Raw genomic sequence first — 26,959 nt, 5'->3', positions numbered from 1 at the left:
ATAAATCACTTCCCTCAGTTGCCATTAGGTCTGTTTCCTCATCTTTAAGTGAGTAGGTTAGCTTCAAAGAGGAGTCGTAGGTCACAGTCTCTAACCTGAAATGGACCTTAGAGGTTAGAGGAGTGATTAAGACTGAAATTCAGTTGCAGGAACTACATAAACATTTAGTATAGATATGTGGAACATTGGCATAAGTACAGTGGAGTATTTGTGCTGGAATGGATCTGGATAAATAAGACCGGCCAGACCATGAGAAACCCAATTAAAGAACTGGGACTTGCCTCTGTGTCAGGTAATATAATCTCAGTTAAAACTGTCAGGTTAAACTGAAATGCTTTCACTGCCAAAGAACTATAATGTGTAAAGTAGAGAGAGACAGCCACAAACTGTAACAGTCCAATGACACACTTAAGCAAGAGATTTAGCTGTTGACCATTAGGAAATGTTAACAGTCAGGCTTTCATAATCAGAGGTGAGAGAGTTTGATTTAGCAAAGCAATTACCCAGCTCACGATGAAGGGCAGTTGCCCCTCAAAGAATCATCCTTGAAAATAGCAGTCACCTTCACTAACCACACAGTAAGGCATGCAACAAACATTTTACATGTCTTCATTACAGTCACAAACTGAGGAGCAGTAACAGGCTCTTCACACAGGAAGGGAAAAATTACGCTAGATGGTGCTAAAAATACCAAATCAGCCCCTGCACCTTTATTTCTATTTACTCAGTTGTTTGATCTTTTAATGAGGAAGGTGGGAAAGGAACAAGTTATGTTTTATAACTTCGAAACCACATTTACCAATAGGCTGAACTGTACTGCTTTGGACTCACTCTGTAAACTTGGAAAAGATTTCAAAACACATGCCTCTCAAGCAAAAAATTAACCAGCACCATAATTGGTTATGTCCCCCTGGCTCTAATTTACTGTACCTACTACAGCAGAACAAAAGTGGCACAAGCTGGGCTTGTGATCTAGTCCAATGCAGAGTGCCATCTGCTGCACATGCACAGAATGTGTCCTATGCAAGATTCAACCTTAGTGTCTCGCAGGGACCTTTGTAAGAGCAAGATGTTTGTTCCCATATTTGCCTCATTCCACAGCTCTGCCTCTAACATCTACTCACAGGAGAATTCCCATTCATGGTTGTTTAAAATACCAATACTTTCCCAATACTCTCCTTTTCCTTGAAAAGGAGATTATGAAGGAGCAATTGCATCTTATAACGAAAAGAACACAATAAGGGGGTCAGACTATCTGGGGTAGGTGGGAATCCTAAAACTGGTGCATATTAGCTGTGGAATCCTGCCCAAGTCCTTCCCCTTTCTGGGCCTCAATTTCAGGCATAAAATGTCAAGAGTTAAATCCCTAAGAGATACCTTTCAAATTGAGTCTTGTGAGGAATCATAGAATAACAGATGGAGACAGCTATATACAGGAAGGCTTCAGAGCAATCGTAGAAAAAGAAGAAAAAAAAAACCTGTTTACATATTTTAATTAATCAGGTACAACTTTTTTCAAAATCGTACAATTCTAAGTTCATTTACAAGTCAACATTCCCATGATAACACTTTAGCCCTTCAGAAATAACACTTCACTTCAACTGTGCTTTCAGTTACAAATTCAGCACATCACTTTTACCCACCCCAGAATAGCACAGAAGAACACTTTCATGAAGTACCCACACAAGGAAGACACTCATAGCCTGACAGATTCGCATAGTGGAAAATATACAAGGCATAAATTTAAAAATGTTAAATGAATACCACACCCAAATAGCCTTAAAAACAAACTGTGCAAAGTCAAAAGACGTATTAGCAAAATACAGGGATAAAGACAACTTGGGAAGCCTTTAAATAGTTTGAGGGAGAGGGGAATGCCATCAGATTTCTGGATGACTTTATGTTTTCAGGAAAACAAAACACATAAATGGAGGCTATGAAACATGCAAATCTAAACTGAACTGTGGAAAAGCTCGGCTCTCACCCAAAAGCTTCAGCAAAGCAATATGTCAGTATGCCAAATATGAAGTACAAATTTTCTTCACAAGAATGAGGATAGGATCCATACGTGTGACTAATAATAACAGTATCATCTTGCATTTACAGACCATTAGTTCTTTTCATAGCTCTTGCAGACACCCGGTTTCATGCTGTCATCAGTCTTGGGGTGTCCTCTCTGAAAACCTCCAGTCCAGCTTCCTCTCAAGAGCTATGTGATCAGAATAGGACAGGTGGATGTATTTGTTGAGATCTGAAGGTACTAGTTCCTTCTATCAGGACGTCTGCAGGGATTCTCTCATTCCCACACTATACAAGTTAGCCCTAGGAAATAAAATCTACACTCGTTCACTCACAGTTGGCCAGAGACCAACACAAATGGGTCTAGAAAGTCCAAGGAAAGAGAACCCGATGACTTGTTAGGTCAAGAACTCCATGCCAAGTTGATCTCTTGCAATTGAAAAAAGAATTCACAATCACTCACCAATACATCTCGAGGCTGTTCAAACAGAAACTCTCCTTCCTTGCCAGCCAATGAAATCCAGCAATAACTGGTTAATTCAACTACCAAATCCCTGCCTCTGCGAACAACTTGCCATATCCACTTCCCCTCTGCCTGCTGCCCACCCTTCCTTCTTCAGGCACGCGTGAACGAGCTGGTAAAACCAGCCCTCCGAAAGGACCACCGAGGACCTTTAAGGACCTGGAGGGTTGGAGCTTGCCTCCTGAAGCAATGCAGCATCCATCGCGAAGGGGCTGTTCCCCATGCCCACACACGCAGGAAGTCACGGAGGGGGATAAAGTTTGATTATCCTTCTTGGCCGTTCCCAAAGGGCCGAGAGAGGACGAGGGAGCGGACCCGCTGGGGTCCTGGGCTGCTCTCCGGAGGCAGTGCCCAGAAGCATGGCACTGCCACTCTCCTGACACATACACCAGGCAGCCGCGGCAACTCAGGACACCCCAACCCGCCCGGAGGAGGAGGGAAAGGGGACAACTTGCACGGGGCTCAGTACGCGAGCGATGGGGCAGAGCTGTTTAAAAAAACGGAGGGAGGGACCGAGATCGGAGGCGAAGTCAGTCAGTGAGAGGTTCAAGTCCCGTCCCTTCCCCGCCCTGGTGCCCCGGGTCCTGCGGGAACATCCCCGCCATCGCCCCTCCTCCTCCTCCACTCGGCTTCCTCCGCCCTCCCTCCCTTCCTGGTCGCCGCCGCAGGCGCCTGAAGGGCACGGCGGCTCCTCGGTGCCCGGCAAGCTCGGGAGCCGCCGAGAGTTGAGGTAACTCGCCCGCTGCCCCGGCGGCCTGTCCGCCGGCGGCTCCCACACGCCAGCGCCGCCCCGCCCTCCCCGGAGCCGCCGGGCGCGCTCGCTCACCGTCCGATGGTGCTGCTGCTGCCGGTGGCGGCTGACGCCCAGCCCGGGGAAGCAGCCGGCAGTCAGCGCTCCGCAGCCGCCGGCGCCCCCGCCGCCGCCCCGGGAGGAGAGGAGCAGCAGGAGCGATCTACCTGCGGCGGCCGCCATCTCTCAACTGGAAACGGCGCCGACCCAGGCAGCGCAGCGGACGGCCGGGGCGGAGCTAAGACCCGCCACTCACCGTCGCCGGGCCAACTGCCGCCCTTGGCTGAGTTGGTAAGGCGGAGCTTCCTGCAAGGCCCAATCGACAGGCGGGAGAACCACACTTGAGGCTGCCTGTCACTTCCAGAGTTACCTATTGTGGGACATAGTCAATTACGGGCAAATTCTAAGGAACCGGTAATTGGCACCCGAGCCCCTCAGAATAGCAGCACTAGAGATGGCATATTCGATTTGGCTAATCTTCACCAAGGATAAAGCGATGATAAGGGTAACTGGGGAAACAGATATTTGTGCTAAGCTTTGTACTTTGTGAGTGTTCTAAGTTGGCAAAATATGTGCCAAATTAGTAATCATTAAACGAGGGATGCTAGAACTCTCAGTGACACGCCCAGAGTTATCATTCATAACTGATGGTATTTGGACATGCTGAAATTAACCCTACGTCAAAGGGTGATCTAATGACCGTGCTATGTAGCATTATATAGGAGGGGTAGAATGCTTATCATATCAAAGTCCCAGAATGAGTACAAGCCTTCAGGGTGAATTAACAGACCTATATACATTTCAAATACTCAATTCATTTTTACAGCACCTTTTAGACTGGTACTCTTACACTCTCCAGAAGGAATAATCATTTTCTTACTATCTTTGACCCTGTGCACTTATTAAACTATGAAAACAGAACATATTGGTAATGCAATAAAAATCATGTAAAGGTTACTTTAATGAATTTTCATAATTTAAATAAACTAGCCAATAGGATACACTTTGGAATAATTCTTGATTGCTTTCTCTTGAAAAATACTTCTTTCCCCAAGAAACAAGATCATAAAGAAAGCTCATTAAAGACTGTGAAAGAAGTATTTTCTTAGAAGAGGATTTCCTTGCTGTCTGTTATTATAGGCTGATTAGTCCTCACACCTTCTTTTAAAATGTGAAGCAGGAAAACAGTTTGGTAAGCAGCTGAAAGTATTACTCTAGGGGCGCCCGGGTGGCTCAGTACGTTAAGCATCTGCCTTCTGCTTAGGTCATGATCTTGAGCCCAGAGAGCCTGCATGGGGATCTGCTTCTCCCTCACCCTCTGCCCCTCCCCACCCCTGCTCGTGCTCTCTCTCTCTCAGATAAATAAAATCTTTTTTTTTTTTTTTTAAGTGTTACTCGGGGCGCCTGGGTGGCTCAGTGGGTTAAGCCTCTGCCTTTGCTCAGGTCATGATCTCAGGGTCCTGGGATGGAGCCCCGCATCAGGCTCTCTGCCTGGGATCGAGCCATGCATCAGGCTCTCTGCTGGGCAGGGAGCCTGCTTCCCCTTCTTTCTCTCTGCTTGCCTCTCTGCCTACTTGTGATCTCTCTCTCTCTCTCTCTGTCAAATAAATAAATAAAAATCTTTTTTTTAAAAAGTATTACTGTAAAAAAAAAGTATTACTGTAAATTCTGGAAAACATCTTTAGTAGTGTAGCCTTAGGCAATCAAGTTGAAACAAAAATACACCACATACAATTTTATTTTATCACTTATTCTAATAATATTTTTTAAAGTTTAGCTGAAATGGTAATTGCTTGGCCAAGAATTGCTAAATAATGAAGTGGGGCTTTTGGTTTGTTTAATCCTTCCACCCCACCCCAGAACATTAAAATGATTGGCTTCTCCGGGTGAGACTATCACACCACTCACCCAAATGGCATTTATTGCCCAACAAGTGGAACCTGAGAGCTCAAGAATGAGATGAGCTCCCCCACATTCAACAGCTGCACACACTAATCCCCCCTTAGCTGGAAATCTGTGACATTCCTGGAACAACTTCACTTACAATCATTTTCTGCCCATCTATATTTATCACATCTGCATGTTATGTATCTACCAGTGCTGTGCCATTTACTCCTTCTTACTAGGATTGCCAGGAATTTTACTTTTGTTTTATTTTCTGTTCCTTTTGCCATACCTGCCTATGAATCAGGATTGTCTATCCATCTCCAACTTAATCTTCGAGAAGTTCTACGGGAATTGTCTTTCTCCTATTTTTCCAAATACAGAAATTAGACATGCATCCTGAAGTTCTGAGATTTAGTCCTATATATTTACAAAAGAACCACAATAAAAAGATTTTTTTTAACTGCATAAACCTGAAACTCGAGGGATTAGCAAAAGCTTCCTTCTTAGTTACTAAGGGTGTCATCTTTTGTCTACCAAGATAAAGCCACTGATGCGCCCCAGGTAGGCTGTGTAATCTGAGGTTCCACTGACCAAATTGAGTTCTAATAATCCAGGGCTAGAAACTATACAAACGTTAATTACCTCCTTACCTAGAAAATCTTTTCCATAGTAGCAAAGGAGGTATCTCACATCAGTTGGTTGGCCAGGCCCCATAATAAGAAAGTGTGGATAGTTTAACAGAAAGTATCCTCATTCCTAAAAAATATAAATTACATATGAAGGGAAAGGGAATTAATATTCATTGAGTAACTGTTATGCCAGGCACTGTGCTGATCACTCTAGAGATAATACTTTTTTAAAAGATGGCAAAGTGACCACAAAAAAATTAAAAAGGCGTTAACTTTTGAGAATAAAAAATTAAAGAAAACCTAAATGTTTTCTAATAGGAATTCGTTAATAAGAGACTAACCCTAGAGGCCCCTGGGTGGCTCAATGGGTTAAAGCCTCTGCCTTCGGCTCAGGTCATGATCCCAGGGTCCTGGGATGGAGCCCCACATCGGGCTCTCTGCTCAGCAGGGAACATGCTTCCCTTCCTCTATCTCTGCCTGCCTCTCTGCCTACTTATGATCTCTGTCTGTCAAATAAATAAATAAAATCTTTAAAAGAAAGAGAGAGACTAACCCTATAACAGAATATTATTCAACCATTAACAAATGAATTATTCCATCTATACTTTAAAAAAGTAATAATATGGGACAGCCGGATGGCTCAGTCAGGTAACCATCTGCCTTCAGCTCCGGTTGTGATCCCAGGGTCCTGGGATTAAGTCCCGAATATGATCCCTTGCTCTACCTCTGCCTGCCACTCCCTCTCCTTGTGAGCTCTCTCTCTCTCTCTGACAAATAAGTAAATAAATACGTAATTTTTAAAAAGTAATAATCTAGTGCAGATGAGCCTTTTTAACTTATTATATAAAAGTTACTTATGTATACTTTTATATGTTATATGTGTTATTTCAGTTACATAGTGACTTGGAAAAATAAACAAGAAACATGTTAGCTCTGGAGACTTTTGAGAAGTAGCTACCCTTTAGAATGGTTTAACATATTCCCATCTGCATGTTATTTTTATCATTATAAAAACATGGTCACTAAAATCTACATGGCCGCAGAGTTGTTTTCTGTGCCAATCCTTAAAACAGGTTGATCTTTTTTTAGCTAAAACTAATCAGAACAGATTTCCTGGAGCATGAAACCCTAACTAGGCTTCCTACTAAAATGTACACAGAAGTCAGCTCCCAATTATGACTCAACTCAATGGAGTATTTGCCTAAAAGCATTCCAGAATAGCCAGGATAGGTGATGCACACAGTTCATTGACACGGGTAAAAAACCATAACAGGGATCTGCTTAGACATCTGGCGGCTGTGTTTCATGGTTCACAGATGGTGTGAATTACTATGCAAGTGAAATCAGCAATTCTTAAAGAACAGGAAAAAAGTATATGAAGAAGGAGAGCAAGAGGAAAGGGTTTACCCTCAAATATTTATCATCTCATAAATCACAGCCTTGATCTGTTTTCTGGCTATTTGGGATTCACTATCTTCCCAGGTATCATTTCCCATTTCTCTGCCCCTACCCATTTGCAGGCATCTCGCCATCACTACCACTAACTTACCCATGACTTCTCTGTTTCTGTAATCTTTTATGTTTTTTCTCAATTTCTCTGGAAAGAAATATTTCTAGTAAGTGTAGCCGAACTCCTCGTAAACCCCGTCACATATCCCTTCCTGTCTATATCCACATCTAGTCTCACTTCATTAAACACACATTTTTTTCCTTCCTCATTTTTATTTCTCTCCTTTTCTTCCCCTAATACTCCCACCCCACTTACTCTAATATAGACTTGCAACCTTACACTGGATTGTGTACATACTTTACATACATCATTTACATAAATGTACTTACATATGACCTCTTAAGATTTTTGTGTGCCAGGAGTCTCATGCCCCAACCTCCAAAGAATGACTGACTCCATACACATTTTGAAACTCAGAGACCCTCTAATCAAACATTCTTTCCTATCTGCAAGTTTTCTTCTATCAAGAGCAGAACACCAGGAAAACACTCAGTTGAGGAAGGCAGGCCTTGTTCAAATAGGACCGTCTTTGTTCACATTTCTTAAGATCTGAGAGGTTGGCAGTAAACATTAATTCTGTCGTTTTTGTGTTGGATTGGTTGTGGCTTTCTAGAGCCTTTGCTATTTACTAGACCTTTGGAGTCAGGATGCCTTTTGCCTCTATCTGAAGTAATTCAAAGGTACAGAACACTAATTTTGCACTCAAATAAATCACACGACCATAGGAATTCAGCCCATATTCTGAAGGAACTGAACACCATTCCAGAGTACCCAAAGGTGCCAAAAAAATCATAAGAACATTCTCTGACAAGACTGAATCAGAACAAAATGCCAAATTGCTAAAGTGTTCTCCTCTCTCAGCAATCTCCAGGTATTTACTCCCTATACCCTGAATATGCCCCAACCTTTCAACCTTCAACTCTGTCTGCTCTCACTGCCACCTACCTGTTCTACTCTTTTGAAGACCAGCTTTGCCTCCTGTGAGAGTAAATGTCCAGGTAAAACTAAACTCTCATAATTTATTGTTTGACTTTGTATCATAGTACTTTGGCACTTGATTTGAGCTGATCTGACAATGAGGTTGGCCACACTCCCTTGGTTATCATACCTATTTGAATAGACTAATCTTGTTGGCTGGGCCACAGTCCCCTTCTCTCAACTTCTAAGTACAATCTGTATCAAAATTATTTATGTTACTATATTTCTCTTACAGAACTCTTCCAAGTTAGTGTTGCCAATCTGGCAAACTAATTTAAGCTAACTCTTTAGATTATGATAAGGACTCCTAGGATTGCCTCTTTCATACAACATTTAAATTTATAGGACCCTACCAATGCTAATACTTAATACCAAAATACTTTCACAAAGTATGACAGGTCTAACAAGATAATCCTGGGGTGATGGGGCGCCTGGGTAGCTCAGTGGGTTAAAGCCTCTGCCTTCGGCTCAGGTCATGGTCCCAGGGTCCTGGGATCGAGCCTCACATCAGGCTGTGCTTGGCAGGAAGCCTGCTTCCTCCTCTCTCTCTGCCTGCCTCTCTGCCTACTTGTGATCTCTGTCAAATAAATAAATAAAATCTTTAAAAAAAATTCTGGGGTGAGATAGTCCATTTAAAGTCTTCAAAAATTTGTTAAAACCTAGCCACATTAGTCTACCTACTTCAAGGTCAGATTTGTCTTTATATTATGCTGAGTGTTGCCCAAATTTCAGCTCCTCTGAAACTAAACAAATTTAGTCTCAACTGCTATATTCATTGTCCTTTTGATACATGGAAATAGTCTTTATCAGTACTTACTTGTACGTGAATGCATAAAGACTCTGGGCTGTGGGTTGCACTTGGTAGGAGGCAGAAGGTGGAAGAAGCTGTGGGCGTGAGGCTGGTCATTGCCAGTTAACAACAGGTGCGAATACTGCTCTTTAAATTTAGCCATTGCACTTGGCATCTTGTCTCTCAGCCATCACTTATGGCAACCACTGCTGATTTGGAAAGGATCAAGGAAAGAATGACAGAAAGGGTCACATTTATGAAAAGGCGGAGAGAAAAAGAGCTTTGTTCTCTTTTATTTATTAAAAGCTAGCCTAAGAAATAAAAAGCAGCATGAGACTTGGAAAATGTAAAAACAGCTTAAAAGAGTAAAAGGGGGAAGAAAATTATTCAAAGAGATAATAATTATTAACAAATCATTCTTAATTAGGCACTTAAAAAAGCCATTCCAGCTGCCAAAACTTGGGAGCAAAATTATCTAAAATGTGAGTAGAGACTCAGAAAATAATTACAATTAATTGTGAGTTGGGATAAGAGGAGGGGACAAGACCCGCAGGAGGATAATTCATTTATTCACTCATTTGATCAGTCAGTCAAGAAAAATATACTGAATCCCTCTTATGTGTTGGGCAATATATGTTAGGAGAAACTTCCCAAAATTCACATTTTTTGCATCATGTATTACTTTTTCTAAAATGTTCATCCTAACCTTGAAATAGGATCAATTCTTCCCATAACTTTGCAGTCCAACGTTTATAGATCATTCAAAAGAATTGCAGAAAGATCCCTTGAGTTATCTTGGAGTCTCAATATAACATAAATTTAAAACATACTGCCAACATAATTAATCACCCAACAAAATTAGTAAGAAGACATATGAAGAAATGGTAGTTTTTTTGTGCTATCATTATGTAGTAGGTTACAATTCTATTTAAATAGTTTTTAACTAGTTCATTGCCAGAGTATGAAGAAAATTTTAATCTCAGAAAATTATAAGAAGACATTGCAGACCTCCCTTCATGCCTTGCTCTGCTAAAATGTACAGATTAGGTTGAAACAGGGTTCCTTGGCTTTTCCAGCATCAGAGAGAATAACTCATTTAATAGACTTGTTAAAATTTAAGCAAGATTTATAGAACCTATAGATGCTACTACTTTAAGGCCCTGAAGCAATTGGTTCTATTGGCTATTCAATCAAAATATGATCCTTATTAAGAAGAGGAAATTTTCACATAATACCACTAGATTATAAACCTACGATAGCATGTAAATGGGTGCTAATTCAGAATCCTGAGCTATTTGGGTTATTATCCATGATATTTTATAATTATTATTAAATTCCCATAATATAGAACTCATTTAAGAGGATTTGAAAAGGATTGTAAAGCTCTGATGGTTCTTCTAAAAATAGGCCTTTGCTGCTTTCTTATCAATTTTGTGTTTTGGAAGATGAAAAAATATAAATATAGACAATTTCCTTTTTGCAAACATGGGTCCTTTTCCCAAAAACAGGCCTGGGAAATGAAAAGAATCTTGTTAAATCAAATTTTACATATAGGTTAATAGTAAGCAAGCTAACTTTGCAAAGTAAAACCCTAGTTAATCATTTCTGGAATGCATTCTTTAGGATTGTAATTGGCAATCTTTGTTCCACCCTGGCAAATAAATTTTAACACACGGTCATCACAAACAATAGCTCACTAAAAGTATCTCAATAAATAAGATGGACTTCAGCTTATACAAAATGCCAAGTGTGTTAGTTGTAATACTTGTGCCCAAATATCTCCTTATATTAAAGAATCTGAAACATTTCTTGAATTTAATAAGAGAGCTTATTGTAGTACAGTATTCTAACTACAATAATGGCTATCCCTGAGTTCCAAGAAATTTATTCATTATTTCAATAAATAAGGTGATTTGTTGGTTTGGTTACCACAGCTAACAAAGAAGCAAACAGACAAAAGAATCTGGCCTCAAAAACTTACCATAATAAGAGGTAAGGGAAATAGGAGAGTATTGTAGAAGGGCATTTTACTTATTTTTTGAGAATGTGGGAAGGGATCTCAGGGGATTCCTTTGGTGAGATCTGACATTAGTGGGAGTACATGCCAGATGGAGACTAGTAAGATATGATACCAGAGAGGCATCAGGAATATAAGTTGCATAGCATCTTATAAACCATATTAGGGAATTTGGACTTTATCCAAAGAGTATAAGTTAAGTCTTGAAGAATTTTAGAAATGGGAGAGATTAGAGAATAGATTGGAGACCAGAGAGACTAGAGGCAAGAAAATAAATTAGGAGATCTAGGCAAGAAATGCCAACAATATGGTTTATAGTATTGGTCATGGGAAAAACAGACTACTTTGAGAGAGACTGTATATAAGAAGTTGAATTAAAAGGTATTGGTAGGGCGCCTGGGTGGCTCAGTGGGTTAAAGTCTCTGCCTTCGCCTCAGGTCATGATCTCGGGGTTCTGGGATCGAGCCCTACATGGGGCTTTCTGCTCAGCGGGGAGCCTGCTTCCCCCCTCTCTCTGCCTGCCTCTCTGCCTACTTGTGATCTCTGTCTGTCAAATAAATAAATAAATAATCTTTAAAAAAAATAAAAAATAAAATAAAAGGTATTGATAATTGATAGGATATTTAGGGGTGGGAAAAATGAAGGAGAGTTCTAACTGTCTTACTCAGACAACTTGGGTAAATGCTGGTGCCATCCACTGACAGAGAAAACAGAGAAAGCATTTATTGGGGAAGATGATGAGTTAAGTTTTGAAAATGTATGACAGGGGTGCCTGGGTTGCTCAGTACGTTGAGCACCCACCTCTTGCTTTGGCTTGGGTCATGATCTCATGTGTCATGGGATCCAGTCCCACATCAGGCTCAGTGCTCTGCAGGGAGTTTGTTTGGGGGATTCCCTCTCTTAGCCGCTCCCTCGACTCACACATGCATCTACACATGCTTTCTCCCTCTAAAGTAAATAAATAAATCTTTAAAAAGAAAGAAAAGAAAATGTTGTATGACAAGTGACTTGAGACATCCAAGCAACAATACTTATCAGATAGTTGGTTATTTGAGCCTGATGAATAGATTGTAGAAATAGATGTAGGGGTCATCAGCATATAGATAGTTGGTAAGGAAAGCCATAGGAGTGGTTGAAACCATCCAGAATGAGTATGGGGAAGAAAAGATGAAGAAATTAGTTTCCATTTAATGTTCTTCCATAATACATGCTTAACAAATATTTGATTTGAGTAAATGAATCAATGAATAAAAACAGGAGTCAATAAAATCTAGAAGACATTTTTAACATTTGCACAGGAATTTTTCAGTATTCAGTATTGATATTCACTGACCTCAGACAGTTAGTGCTTATGAGTCGTTCAGTTTTCAAAAATGTTCTGGCTCCTTGAAGATTTTTTTTTAACTTACTGCAAGATTCTTATTTTGTTACAATGACAATATGTGTAAAGTTCCCAAGCAGAGTTCTAATACTTCAGAAAGAAGCAAATTCACATACTTGGGATAGTTCCTTGCGCATAATTAATGGTTTAAAATCATATGTTCAAAGAGATTTGTGGATCAATAAATAAATACATAAGTGAAATACATATTCCTATCTTCTCACGATAGAGAATGTTATAGTACCTCCACTCCACTGCTCTTAATGTTTGTTGAGGTAATTCAGTCCTGGGGCCATTTAATCAAAGGAAGAACATGTGTACTAGTAATACTGCCTAGGCATATTTTATTTATTTATTTATTTTGCCTAGGCATATTGACAGAGAGCTGAGATGATACTGACACAAACTCATGTCCAAAATATATAAAGAGCTCTCATCAATAAGAAAAAGGCAGCAACCCAATAGAAAAAATGGACAAAAGACTTGAACAGATAATTTACAAAAAGAGGAGATCAAAATAACTAATAAACAAATGGAGATGTGCTTCACTTTGTTCCCAACAGAAATGTAAATTAGAAACCATAATGCAAGGGTGCCTGGGTAGCTGGGTCGGCTAAGTGTCTGCCTTCAGCTCAGATCATGATCTCAGGGTCCTGAGATCCAGTTCTACATGGGGCTCCTGGCTGAGCAGTGAGCCCACTTCTCCTACTCCCTCTGCCTGCCGCTCTGCATACTTGTGCTCTCTCTATCTCTGTCAAATAAATAAATAAAATATTTTAAGAAAGAAAAAAACACACAATGCAATATAGCATTTGAAGCCCAGCAAAATACTCAAAATGAAAAAGATGAAAAATACCAAGTTTTGGCAAGGACATGTAGCAATCTCAACTTTCATATGTTGCTGGTGGGAGTATAAATTGGCACAACCACTGTATCAGTCATAAAGCAGTCAGGAGACAGAAACCACACCAATTACTTGAAGAGGCAATTTAATATAAAGAATTGCTAATAAAGTCCCATTCTCTAGTTTTAATAATTCCAATCATTTTCTTTTGTTCTCTTAGCCAGAGGGATATTAGCTGCTTCCTGCAGTTGCTACACCATGAGTCTTTCAAGTTCTCTTTTTACCCTTGCAGTTAGTTAGTTAACATCTTTCCATCTAGTTAACAATTATTTATATTAAATTGTCTCCTCTCAAGTAACTGGTATGGTTTTCGTCTGCTGAGTGATACAGAATTAATCCCAGGAGTGATCCAAGAAGCAGACTGTCAACTACAGAATTGGAGAATTGTTGTGATCCAGTCTGTGGGCTTGAAAGCAGTGCTGAACTCTTCATCAGTAAAAACATGATGCTAGAGGGACACCTCGGTGGTTCAGTTGTTAAGCGTCTGCCTTCAGCTCAGGTCACAATCCCAGGGTGCTGGGATGGAGCCCTGTATCAGGCTCAGTGGGAAGTCTGCTTCTCCTTCTCCCTCTCTATGTGCCACTCCCCCTGCTTGTGTGCTTTCTATCTCTGTCAAATAAATAAATTAAATTTAAAAAAAAAGAAACATGATGCTAGAAATCCGTGGCATGCAGTATATTCACATTTAATCAAATTATCACCTGTAGGTGAATGTGATTAATTGCCTTCTAAGTAAGACAAGTATCTTGGGATCCAAGTGGCTGCTGCACTTTATCAATATGGAAATAATGATGACTTTGAGGACTGTCATGAGGCCTGGGACCTAGATACCTATAGATGTGGTTTTTCATGTTATCGAGAGTGGAAGTACAGGAGTGAGGGTTTTCTGATTGAAACTGTACACCTCTTACATCCTAGTCACCAGCAGTGATCCTCCTACACACTATGGGAGTAATTCAGACTTAGAGATCTTTCTGGGAAACTACTCTGTGCACATGGGAGGAATAATTGAGCTATTAAATTCAAAACTGGCCAAATTACTAAAACACACATTTCTATTACAAATAAAAAGATAGAGACTGAAAGGCAGAAATAAAGCACCTTGGAAATAATTTAGTCCTAGTCTCTGATTGGACCAAAAAAAAAAAAAAATTACAGAGACCCAGAGAGGTAAGTACTGAGGACCTACTAGCACTAAGTGCTTTAATATGTATTAGCTCATTTAATCCTCTCACTAACATTATGACTAAGAATTAGCATTCCCCTTTTGTAGATGAGGAAATTGAGCTTAAGTAATTCATGCTAACTCAGTACCCAAACTCAGGAATGAAGGACTCCAGCATCCTCACTCTTAACCATTAATGTAATCTCTGGAAACCAGCCTTATCAATAGGCAGTTCTTTTTTTTTTTTTTTAAAGACTTTATTTTTATTTACTTGCGAGAGAGAGAGCAACAGAGAGAGCACAAGTTGGGGGACAGCCAGAGGGAGAAGGAGAAGCAGACTCCCACCAAGCAGACAGCCTGACCTGGGGCTTGATCCCAGGACCCTGGGATCATGACCTGAGGCCAAAGGCAGACGCCTAACCGACTGAGCCACCCAGGTGCCCCTCAATGTCATACTGTTCAAGCTACAACTCATCATTGCTTTTCCCCCCAGGCTGAATAAGGATACAATGTGCGGGGGGGAAGCCACACAGAAGGTTAGACCTGAGAAAAATTTCACAGGTTCTCTAATGCAGTCTCAGTCCATGGTGATGTCATTGAAGTCTAAGCACATACCTTACTTGTCCAAAGCCACAAAGCTATTTTTCCCCCAAAGGAGAGGACATTTATTTATTTATTTTAAAGGGTTTTTTTGAAGGGTGGGGTGTTTGTGTTTTTTTAAATAATCTTTACACCCAATGTGGGGTTCAAACTCATGACCCTAAGATTGATAGTCCCATGCTCTTCTCACACTGCCAGCCAGGTGCCTCTCACAAAGCTCTCTAGTGGCAGAGGCAGAACTATAATCCAAGTTTCATGACACTCAAGGCAAATTTTTTTTCACTATACCGCAAAATCTGCCCTTCCCACATTCTTTTCCTTCAGAGGTGGGTATTGGTATAGGGTCCAAAGTTCTTATTGACTCTTTAAATAGACTGGCTGATGTGAGAAAGGCAGGCTTGTTCATTAAATGTACTCAGCTTCCCCTTCCTGGTCTGTATTCAATGCCACCTCTTCTTTGGTACACTGGCAGACAGGGCAGCTACTATGTGCTGTGCTGAAAAGACCCCTGTTTCAAACTGTTCTCCATGACCTTTGCCTTGATACTTCAAACTCTGACAGTGTTTGCTCCCTTGGGTGGAAACACTGGAAACCTCTGCTAAAATGCCATTGGCCAGTATAACTAAAGGAAGGTCTTGTGGATTCCTTAGTTAGAATTAGTTTATGCAATTGGCACTCATCTTGAGGAAGAGTCCTGAAGGAGCGGGACTCTGGAGAGCTTAAGAGTTTTGCAGCAGAGGGGCGCCTGGGTGGCTCAGTGGGTTAAAGCCTCTGCCTTTGGCTCAGGTCATGATCCCAGGGGATCGAGCCCCGCATCGGGCTCTCTGCTCAGCAGGGAGCCTGCTTCCTCCTCTCTCTCTGCCTGCCTCTCTGTCTACTTGTGATCTCTATATGTCAAATAAATAAATAAAATCTTAAAAAAAAAAAAGAGTTTTGCAGCAGAACTGAATGGTATAGGACAACCTGAGACAGGTGAGACAAGTTACACTGGAACTTTCGGGGACAGGTCATGGCCATAGAAGTCACTGAGCCCCTGGGGAGGTGAGAAGAAAGTGGAGCACGTTTGTATAAATTTGAGAAAGAGACCTTTTCTGAGCATCTTGGAGAACGGTGCACAGACTAGATTTCTACTTTTACTGGCCCAGCTTGCACACTGAACAACCATTTGTGATAGACTTGTGTAAATCACGTGCATCATCATATCGCTGGGGGGCTGTCCTGCCTGCCACCTCTGCTGTTGCTCATTTCCCCAAGATAGCCACAGAAAAAAAGAGAACTAACCTTCCTAACTCCCAGCCCTCAGCGAATTTACTGAGCTCTTACTCTGTGCAGTCAGTCATCACAAAAAAAAAAAAACCCTCAGTGAGCTAGATATTATTTTCCCAGCTTTACAGATGAGGAATATAACAGCCCAAAGAATTTAAGTAATTTCCCTCAGGCACACAACGAAGACATCATCCAAAGAGGCCAAGTACAGTGTGAGGAGCTGAGTCAAGCTGGGTCTGTCTGATTCAGGCTTATCTTTGTCTCCCTACACCACACCTCTTCACAGAAAGCTGCTTCCTAGAGTTTCCATACTTGCGCATTTTCAGTCATGCCAACCCTATTCTTTACTACACTGCGTTGACCTTCAAGGGTCTAATTTAACACAGGTAAGCACACAGGTTTCTCATTTGTAAGTGGACCATCTGGCAGGCAGCATATGGAAACAGACCCTTCAACAAGGTCATAGGAAGGTTAATTAAGTCTAGATTGTAAAGTATTTTTCTAAAATCTGAAAGAAAGAAAAAAAATACAGTTAATGATAATATTGAGTACTAGTGGGGTGCCTGGGTGGCTCAGTCAGTTAAGCACTTGCCTTCAGCTCAAGCTGTGGTCCAGGGACCTGGGATCAAGCCCCCGTTCATCAGTCCCTCACGTCTGCTCGTGCTTTCTCTGGCTATCTCTCTCTCTCAAATAAATAAATAAAATCTTTTAAAAAGCAATGAGTACTAGCTAACAGCAAAGTGTTATCCTGGGTGCTATAATAAACATTATAACATCTTGCTTAATCCTCACCATAGCCCTTTGAGGAAAATACTAAACAAGCCCTTTTTTTTTTCAGATAAGTAAAACATGACATTAAGAGTTTACTTACTGGGACGCCTGGGTGGCTCAGTCAGTTAAGTGGCTGCCTTCGGCCCGGGTCATGATCCCAGTGTCCTGGGATCAAGTCCCACATCGGGCTCCTTGCTTGGCAGGGAGCCCGCTTCTCCCTCTGCCTCTGCCTGCCATTCTGCCTGCCTGTGCATGCGTGCGCTCTCTCTCTCTCTCTGACAAATAAATAAAAATAAAATCTTAAAAAAAAAAAAAGTAAAAAAAAAAAAAAGAGTTTACTTACTAAAGATCTCCTGGCTAAAGTTAGTGGAACCAAGATATGAATCCAGGATATCTTCTACCACAAACTTTTTCCTCTATATTATCTCCCCTGATAAATGGAACAGTTTAGTACATGATAAAGATCTCAAAGAAATTCCTGTAGTATCTTATACCATTAACTCCAAAGTAATCACCCTGAGGCCTTAGGGTTAGTGTCATGATAAAAATAGCAATATAAAGGAGAGTTTGTGTTTTTTTAATAATTCCATTGATATGTTAATTTCTTTGATATGTTTCAGTATACTAGATGATTAGCACCTTTTGGGTAAATGCCATGTTTTTTACTTTTTCTGTTTCTTTCACTCACTCAATCATTATTGAATCACTACTGAACAATATCGATCTTTCACTGTGGAGAAGGCACTATAGTGCCTAAAACTGAGCTTGGTGTATAATAAATTCAAATTTTCATTGAATGATTAGTTACAGAAGAAAGAGGCTTTACCTGAAGTTCTCTAGATGTAATTCCATGGGAATTAATCATTAATGATTTTGATAATTTCATCACCACATTACTAAGACAGTATTCCACAGGAGGGATTGAGTCAGAGTCTATGTCTAGTGTAACAGCTTGAACTGGTGGTAGTAGCAAATGCTAGTAATTATAACTTTTAGGGAGTAAGTAAATTGAAAATAGTACTTGTTTGCTTTTTCTCTAACATTTTATTTCTTTTAAAAATGTATTTTATTTATTTTATTTTTATTTTTTTTTAAAGATTTTATTTATTTGACAGAGAGAAATCACAAGTAGGCAGAGAGGCAGACAGAGAGAGAGGAGGAAGCAGGCTCCCCGCGGAGCAGAGAGCCCGATGCGGGGCTCGATCCCAGGACCCTGAGATCATGACCCGAGCCGAAGGCAGAGGCTTTAACCCACTGAGCCACCCAGGCGCCCCTCATCAGTCTTATATAATATCCAGTGCTCATTACATCATGTACCCTCCCCAGGGTCCATCACCCAGCTACCCCATCCCTTCACTCCTCTTTCCTCCAGCAACTCTCAGTTTGTCTCTAACATTTTAAAGACTCACTAATACCTAACATTTGGCTATGCTAATATCAAAAGTTTATAACCCAGATTATTCATTAATGTCCTCTACCTTGTTTTACAAAGTAGAGGAAATCCTTTATTTACAACAAGTCAACTCATAGCTCTTACTTCAGGACTCGGCCTACAACCAGTAAGTTCATTTGTAGTACTCTTAGTGGACCCAAAACGAACAGGCATATGGTGCCCAGACTTTTGAGGAAGTGCATTTCTACCTTCTTGCAACAAAAAGAGCTACAATCTGATGTCTAATGTCTATACTTTGGTGAAGAAATATACAAGAAAAATAGGTATGCCAAACAAATATTCCCACATCCAATTCTCAAAAAGTCATCAAGTAACCTAAGGTTTATCTAGAAATTGCCTCAAAGGTAAAAATAAAAATATTGCCATAGACTTCTGTAACATTGAAAGGGTATTGGAAGTGGTTTTGGAGAACTATATTTTGTTAGTTTTTTTAAAAGATTTTATTTATATATTTATTTGACACAGAGAGAGAAAGAACACAAGCAGAAAAGGAAGAAGCAGACTCCCTGCTGAACAGGGAACACAAAGTGGGGCTCGATCCCAGGGCCCCAGGATCATGACCTGAGCTGTAGACAGACGCTTAACCAACTGAGCCACCCAGGCAACCCAAGAACTAGATTTTAAACCCAGGTCTAACTACAATACAATCTGTGTGGTAAGATACTCAACTTCTTCTTCCTCATCTGTAACACAATATTCTCCTCTCTGGGTTTTTACAAAGGTTAAAAAAATAATAATGCACATGAAGCTAAGTGTCACTCTAAAAAAAGTCAGCTTAATTAAAACCAGAAATATTATGTTAAATATGTTTCTTTTTTTCTTTGTTTTTAACAGGAAAAAGACCAAACATATTTAATAACATGTATTCCTCCTGTATACATGGGAGATATCCAGAGAAACTAAGTAACTCCAAAGAAGTCTCTTTATCTGCTAATTTGCTGAAAAAAAAAAAAAATTATGAAGAAATAAGATCTTTGTTTCTTTCTTTGGCCCCCACCTTCCTGGCATTCTAATTTATATAAAGAGTTTCACCATTGAGGAAGTCTATATGAGCTTTATATCCCTTCCAGCAGGGCAAAATGCCCATGTCCTCATGTAAGTTATATGAGAAAAGGATCATGTGTCAGCTTATATAATGAGAATTCATCTCACTGTATTGCATCTCTTAGAATCTTTTTTATTTAGTGAAAAGTTTTTTGACTTCTGAATTACGACTTCTCATTCACTCAGTTTTACAAGGTTAAACAGCAGATCCCTTAAAATGTGGGACAAAAGATGACACCCCTCCCCCCATTTCTATTTTTTTCTCTCCTTCCCTGGCCTATTCTCAGAGATTAGAATGGACCACATTACTCCTTAGACTGAGACAGTGGACTAGCCAACACGTTGAAAAACTGAGGTTTCCAGCTTGCTGATTCATACCTTCTTTAAACAAAGATGATTATTTCTAACTTATAATGTATTTTTTCTGATACCTAATGAGCTTCAACCAAGACCCTTTTTATATAAGCAACAGAAGAAATGATGATGTGCAAAAAGAATTCCAACTTAAGATGTTTTTTTCCCATAGGTAAGCCAAAATACGAATTCTTCTGTCCATCTATAATGAAAAGTTAACTGAACTCACGCTGGTTTGTCTCTAATAGCATTCGGTTGCCACTTTTTGATGAAGTTCGGCAAATTAGTCCTGCAGCATAATGGCAGGATCAATGGACAAAGAGTTGGAAGACTTGGAATCTATTTTCTGTTCTAGCTCTGGCTCATTACCATTTCTTTGCCCTGACCATCTTCTATTATTACTTGGAATCTCAATTATATCAGCAACGCAGAAAGATTTAGAAAAACCACCCTGTAAGCTAACCAGTAAGATGCAGCAGTCTTATTCTGCAATTGGTGGACCGTTGTGGTCTCAGGCAAGAAATTGGCTAACTTGGCGCCTCGGTTTCTTTATCCATGAAGACATGATAAATGATTTGTTCCTCTTTTCCCACCAGTTCCCTCACAGAAATGCAGTAATGAAGATGGTATTGACGCTATAAAAGATTTTGACCTCTCCAGGCTGTTGCTAAGTAAAGAGAAAGTCCTTTTTATATCTCAATTTGCATTTTCAGGTACTTAGTGCTGCCTGAGGTTGCCCCATGTCAGCTCTATTTGGAAAAGATTACTTTATATATGGTTATTCTTTGCAGAATATTTGCAGAAATAAAACGGGTCATTAAGAATATGCTCCAAGAGGGGTGCCTGGGTGGCTCAGTGGGTTAAAGCCTCTGCCTTCGGCTCAGGTCATGCTCCTGGGGTCCTGGGATTGAGCCCCACATCGGGCTCTTTGCTCGCCAGGGAACCTGTTTCCTCCTCTCTCTCTCTCTCTGCCTACTTGTGATCTCTGTCTGTCAAATAAATAAATAAAAATCTTTAAAAAGAAAAAAAAGAATATGCTCCAAGAAAACAAAATTTTTTCAAAATATTTGTGATTGTTGTCTGTTAAAAATTCTTCTGATTCAAATGATCACCCTAATTATCTTAACTTGAAAGAGACAGCTTGTTCATTCAGAGCGGTCTATTGCCATGCTGTCTAGACAGCAAATACCAGCTAAAAAATGAGGATACCACTCAGTTGATCCTAGTTATTCCAGGATTTTTGTAAAATAGCTAAGAAAAGTATGTAGGTACTGAGTGATCTTAAAATCTAACAGTAGCTGACAGAGAGCTTCTAATCTTGGTTTTGTGTGTGTCAAACCTAAGAATGTTATAGGAATAGTCACCTATCTCATGTAGATAATAGGAGCATTGATAGATAATAAGTCTATCCTGTCTAATTGCTGGAAGAATGATTATCCTTACAATGCCCATTTTAATTTTTGAGGATTGTGATGGTAATGTATCTTGTTTTATAATCTTTCCCCCCACTTTTTTTTTGTATTCAAAATGTGTTACTTGGGATGGTTTCCCACTCATCTTGATTCAGGGTGCTTTTAGTGCTGCTTCCATCTGAAGGTGGAAGCAGCACTAAAAAGCACTTTGCTTTTCCTCCTGTGGGCTGGCAGAGGACAGTGGAAAAGCCAACACACAAACTGTTGTTTCTGCATGGCTAAAGATGGTGGTGATTTTATAATATTCTGGGCATTTCATGGCCATGTAGTAGAAATCAGGCTCTGCACCAGGTGTTTCTTCTTATGTTTCCTCTTCTCTTCTGAAAAGGGATGGAGGAGATCCTTCTCAACGAGCCTGTTCTCATTGGGAGGTCATCACTGCTGAAAAGGCTGTTGTACAATCTCTTTGTCACAGCATACGAACAGATCCAAAGCTCAGGCAATGAAGGAAAAAAATTCTTAGACTGAGACATAAAATTGTATTAATTCAAAGACAGGTCTGAAACTGAAAAGATCAATTTATAGGGCAAAAGAAATAGAAGAACATATGTACCAAAATTTGCAGCCCAGGAAGACCCGAGGTGTCGAACTGAGCTGGTAACTGACAGAGATTCCTATGGGCAAGTCAGAACTGCGTGAGCCTAGCAACAAGTATTGGGGATTAGTCACTAGGTAACTGGAATCCAAAGGCAGGAAATCCAGTTACTTTGGTTACAAAAGATACACATAACCTATCAAACTCTTCAAGGAGAGATCACTCGTTCATTCAGTAAACATATATTAAGCACCTATATATGCTGGACACTATTTTAGACACTGGGAAATAAGCAGTGAACAGAACAGAGTTCACTGAACTTGTGTAGCTAGTTTGGGTGTGGGGGGAGGGCAAACAATAAACAAATAAGTAAAATACGTAGTTTGTCCATAGAAGTAAGTTCACAGAGAAAATTTAAGTGGGGAATTTCTGGGCTTGGGAAATAGAGCTGAAGGCAGACAGTTAACGACTGAGCCACCCAGGCACCCCAGTCAGGTTGCAATTTTATTTTTTTAAAGATTTTATTTATTTATTTGACAGACTGAGATCACAAGTAGGCAGAGAGGCGGGCAGAGGGGTGGTGGTGGGGGGAAAGCAGGCTCCCTGCTGAGCAGAGAGTCCCACGTGGGGCTTGATCCCAGGACCCCATGATCATGACCTGAGCGGAAGGCAGAGGCTTTAACCCACTGAGCCACCCAGGCACCCAAGGTAGCAATTTTAAACAGAGTGATAGAGAAGGCCTTCCTGAGAAGATGGCATATAAGCAAAGACTTGGACTAGACAAGAGTGAAGGAGACAGTCATGCAGATACCTATGGAAGAGTGTTCTAGGCAGTGAATAGAGCAAATGCAAAGACCTTGAGGCAGGATCCCACCCAGCACATTTGAGGAAAAGTCAAGAAGCCATCTTGGAGCAGAGTGAGGCAAGGGGAAGAGTAGTAGATGATGTCAGAGAAGTAAGAGAGAGACACCAATTATGTCGGGCCCTGAAGATCATTGTGAGGCATCTGGCTTTACTTTGAGTAAGATGATAAACTATCAGAGAATAGTGAGCAGAGAAAAAGCAACATGACTTCCAGCTTAAAAGGGGGCATCTAACTATTGTTTTGAAACTAAACCACAAGGGGGCAAATATGGAAGCAAGACCATTCTGGACACTATTCCAATAATCCAGGGAAGAAAGAAAAGGAGCTCAGACAGGCTGTTGTGCTGAAGTGAGAAGTAATCAGAAGTGATTCTGAAGGTAGAGCCTTCAGGATATGCTAATGGCCTTAAAATTAGCAGGGAGAGAAAGAGGAGAGTCAAAGATTACACCAAGATTTTTGTCCCGAAAAACTGGAAAATGGAGATGCTCTTTATTGATATAGGGAAGAATGTGGGAGGAGTCTTAACCATCTTTGTGTCCTCATGGCCCTAGCACAATGCCAAACACTTGGGAATGTTTACTGAATACCCATAATCTAACCTGAATCTAGTTTCTGTGTATTTGAGATCAGAATTGTTCTAGATACAGGACTGACTCCTTGGGGTTACTTAGTGAGGGCTTGGTTCCAGACTCTGGGAGGAGATTAAAATCATTAATGTGCTAAAGCTAACTTGTACTAGCTAGCAAGAACCAACTGCTAAGTTTTTGAGATACTGCAAGCCAGGTGGTGAACACAGTGTTGTTGTTGTTGTTGTTGTTTAAATTAACATATAGTGTATTATTAGCCCCAGGGGTACAGGTCTGAAACACAGTTGTTTTTTAAACTTGTTACATACACTTACAGCTGGTAATTAAAAACAAAGGTAAAGGTACCTAAAATTCATCATTTCCTCATTATTTTACTACATTTTACTATTATCTGTGCCCTTAAGGTTATTAGTGTTTGTTGTATCCATATGATAGAAATCCTGTAGAATGTGTGCCACGGTGCATCTCTTCCCAACTCTATGTTCAGTGTTGCTATGTCAGTAGCTTTAAAATGGCCGTGGTGTGAGTATTTACTATACAGAAATTGGCAAATGCTACAAACGAGGGCTATCCCCCCTCCCTTTCCTGACTCAGAGCTGCTTAAATCTGTAAGTGGATATTTAGTCGTGTCACCTTTGAAGACAATGACAGGGGATGAGCAAACCGTTACGTATCTTGTGAATACACACCAGGTATAGGAACGGCACTCAGAGTATTTATTATAGCATATGGTTATGGAAGAGGTTTTCCCTGTTCTGGTGAGCGAGGGTTGGGGACTGAGGAAATTGTAGTAGGAGAAAGACAGGGATTTCCACATAGGGAAAGAAAGGCCTTACTGATTGACCCAACTAGGAATTGCTGAAAAAGGCTAGCATCTATGGTCAATCAAGGGCTTGGTAGAATAAACCTGGAGCAAATTACAAACTGTTAACAGAGGACATTAACAGCTTTGGACAGCTTATTTGTTTATCTGATATTATAAGGGATAAGGAGAAAATGGGGACTAGTCAATGCCATGAGTAGTGACTGCATATTTGCAAAACTTTCCTGTATTAAGAATCTTGTATTTTGTTAGGCCTTGTAAAAAAGAAACATCAAGGATACTAAAGACACTCTCTAATTATTCCTGTGAGACAGCTAGAAAAACAGCATAGTTTAGTTTTGTCATTTTTATTTTACAAAGAAGAAAGCTGGAATCCAAGGAATAGAATATAAATGGGTTATTGAGGATAACAGAGTGAGTGAGAAAATTTAAGGGGGAAAGTGTATTCATATATTTATGTAGGGATGTGTGTGTGTGTGTGTGTGTGTGTATATATATATATATATATAAACAGACAACAGACAACAGTCAAAAAGCCCACAGCATTTAGTGATTGATTTTGCAAGGGAAGCAAGAGTAAAAATATATTATTAATTACAAATGTGGCAATTAAAACAACAAAAACGTGGAAATGAGAAAGGAGACTATGAAAAATACATCTTTGATCCCGTTTTCCTCAAATCTTTCTACTTCACTGATTCTAAACAGTCCAAAACTGTTCTTTTTTTCCTATTTCTTAAAAATATTCATTCTTCATCTCCCATTCTCTCCCATTGGCTTTTTGTTCAAAGCTCAGTCTTTTTTATTTATGATGTTTTCACAAAGTTGTTTTGCATAACACAGTAAGAATTCATATTTAGCAGAATCTCTTGGTTTGAGCATTAGCCTTTTTGTCCCCCAGACAAATTTACGGATGTGAGGATGTAGAATTACTGGGTAAAAGAATAAGAACATTTTGAAGGCTTATGGGTTTATCAAGACTTTAGTGATGTATGAGAGTACCTATTCCTTGTACCCTGACTTATTTGATATGATTGTTTAAAATATTTACTAAGTTCCTAAGAGAAAATGGATATTTTATTAATGTTTTAGTTTTCATTTCTTTGATTATTAGTGAAACAATATTTTTTTTCATTTTTCTCACTAATATGGTATCTTTTACTCTCCACTTCTTTGAGGCTTAGTGTGCTTTTATCAATTTGTATCAATTTCTTTATATAAGAAAGACAACAGCCCCTTGAATTTGGTAGTTTTCACAGATATTTTCCCATTCTGCTGCTGCATATTCACTTTAGTTAACTTAAAAAAATTCATATTTTCCTTTGAGTTTCAAAAAATTGCTGCCAGGTATATAAAAATAATTACCTTTGAGAGGCTTATTACATATTCTGTTCTATTTTCTTCAGATTTTTCCATTGCTTAATATTTTATACCTACTCTTTAGTTCCTCTGGAATTTATTTTGATGTATATTATGAGAAGATGCTCTAAAATATTTTTTCTTTTTTTTAATTTTTAAAGATTTTATTTATTTATTTGAGAGAGAATACAACCAGGGGGAGGGGGACAGAGAGGGAAAGTGGGGGAAGCAGACTCCCTGCTGAATGCAGAGCCTGACAGGGCGCTGAACCCCAGGATCTTGAGATCATAACCTAAGCCTAAGTCAGATGCTAAACCAACTGAGCCACCTATGTGCCCTTAAACTAATTTTTTCTAAATTGATAACCATTTTGGGGGCATCAGTCTGAGTCAGTTGGTAGAGCATGCCACTCTTGATCTCAGGGTTGTAAGTTCGAGCCCATGCTGGGTGTAGAGATTATTTAAAAATAAGATCTTAAACAGATGGATAGATAGATAACTATTTTGGAATGGTTCTTCCTTTCTTGACTGACTTGTGAAATCCCCTGTATTACACTTTTTTTTTTTTTAAGATTTATTTATTTAAGAGAGAGAACGAGCAGGAGGGGTAGAGGGAGAGAGAAACCCAAGCAGACTCCACACTGAATGTAGAGCCCAACACGGGGCTTGATCATACAACCCTGAGATCACAACGGGAACCAAAACCTTGAGCCAAAACTAAATGGGATGCGTAACCAACTGCACCACCCAGGCACACTGACCCCATATTACACTATAAATTCCAGTGTATAATGGACTATTTCTGCCCCAGGCTATTTTTTTTCACATGTACTTCCCTATTTTAATATAGTAGCTTTGGTATATTATTATATTCAATTGGTTTTGTCCTTTTTTTTTTTTTTAAAGATTTTATTTGTTTATTTGACAGAGATCACAAGTAGGCAGAGAGGCAGGCAGAGAGAGAGAGAGAGAGGGAAGCAGGCTCCCTGCTGAGCAGAGAGCCCAATGTGGGACTCAATCCCAGGACCCTGAGATCAGGACCTGAGCCAAAGGCAAAGGCTTAACCCACTGAGCCACCCAGGCACCCAGTTTTGTCCTTTTTTATAATTAAAAAATATCTCATCTATTACTTGCATTCTCATTCTCCCAGATCAAGTTCTGAATCATTGTACCTGTTAGAAAGACTTTGGTAGTAATGACAGTCATTTTGTCTTTGATAGAACAATAGTTACTTCCCT

General features: G+C 39.9%; 1 protein-coding gene across 1 annotated transcript in view; it reads right to left on the bottom strand.

Annotated features, from left to right (window-relative positions):
* The window catches only part of LOC111145292 (mitochondrial calcium uniporter), a 208,517-nt gene extending 205,002 nt beyond the window's left edge, over positions 1–3,515 (bottom strand). Inside the window, exon 1 of the mRNA XM_022500126.1 lies at positions 3,369–3,515. Coding sequence (XP_022355834.1) covers positions 3,369–3,515 — 147 coding nt within the window. The remainder of the gene's footprint in view (positions 1–3,368) is intronic.
* Between the last annotated feature and the right edge of the window lie 23,444 nt (positions 3,516–26,959).

Source organism: Enhydra lutris, unplaced genomic scaffold, assembly GCF_002288905.1.
Source record: "Enhydra lutris kenyoni isolate GAN:26980312 unplaced genomic scaffold, ASM228890v2 scaffoldscaffold12, whole genome shotgun sequence".
NCBI lineage: Eukaryota > Metazoa > Chordata > Mammalia > Carnivora > Mustelidae > Enhydra > Enhydra lutris.
This window is presented reverse-complemented; position numbering and strand designations above follow the sequence as displayed.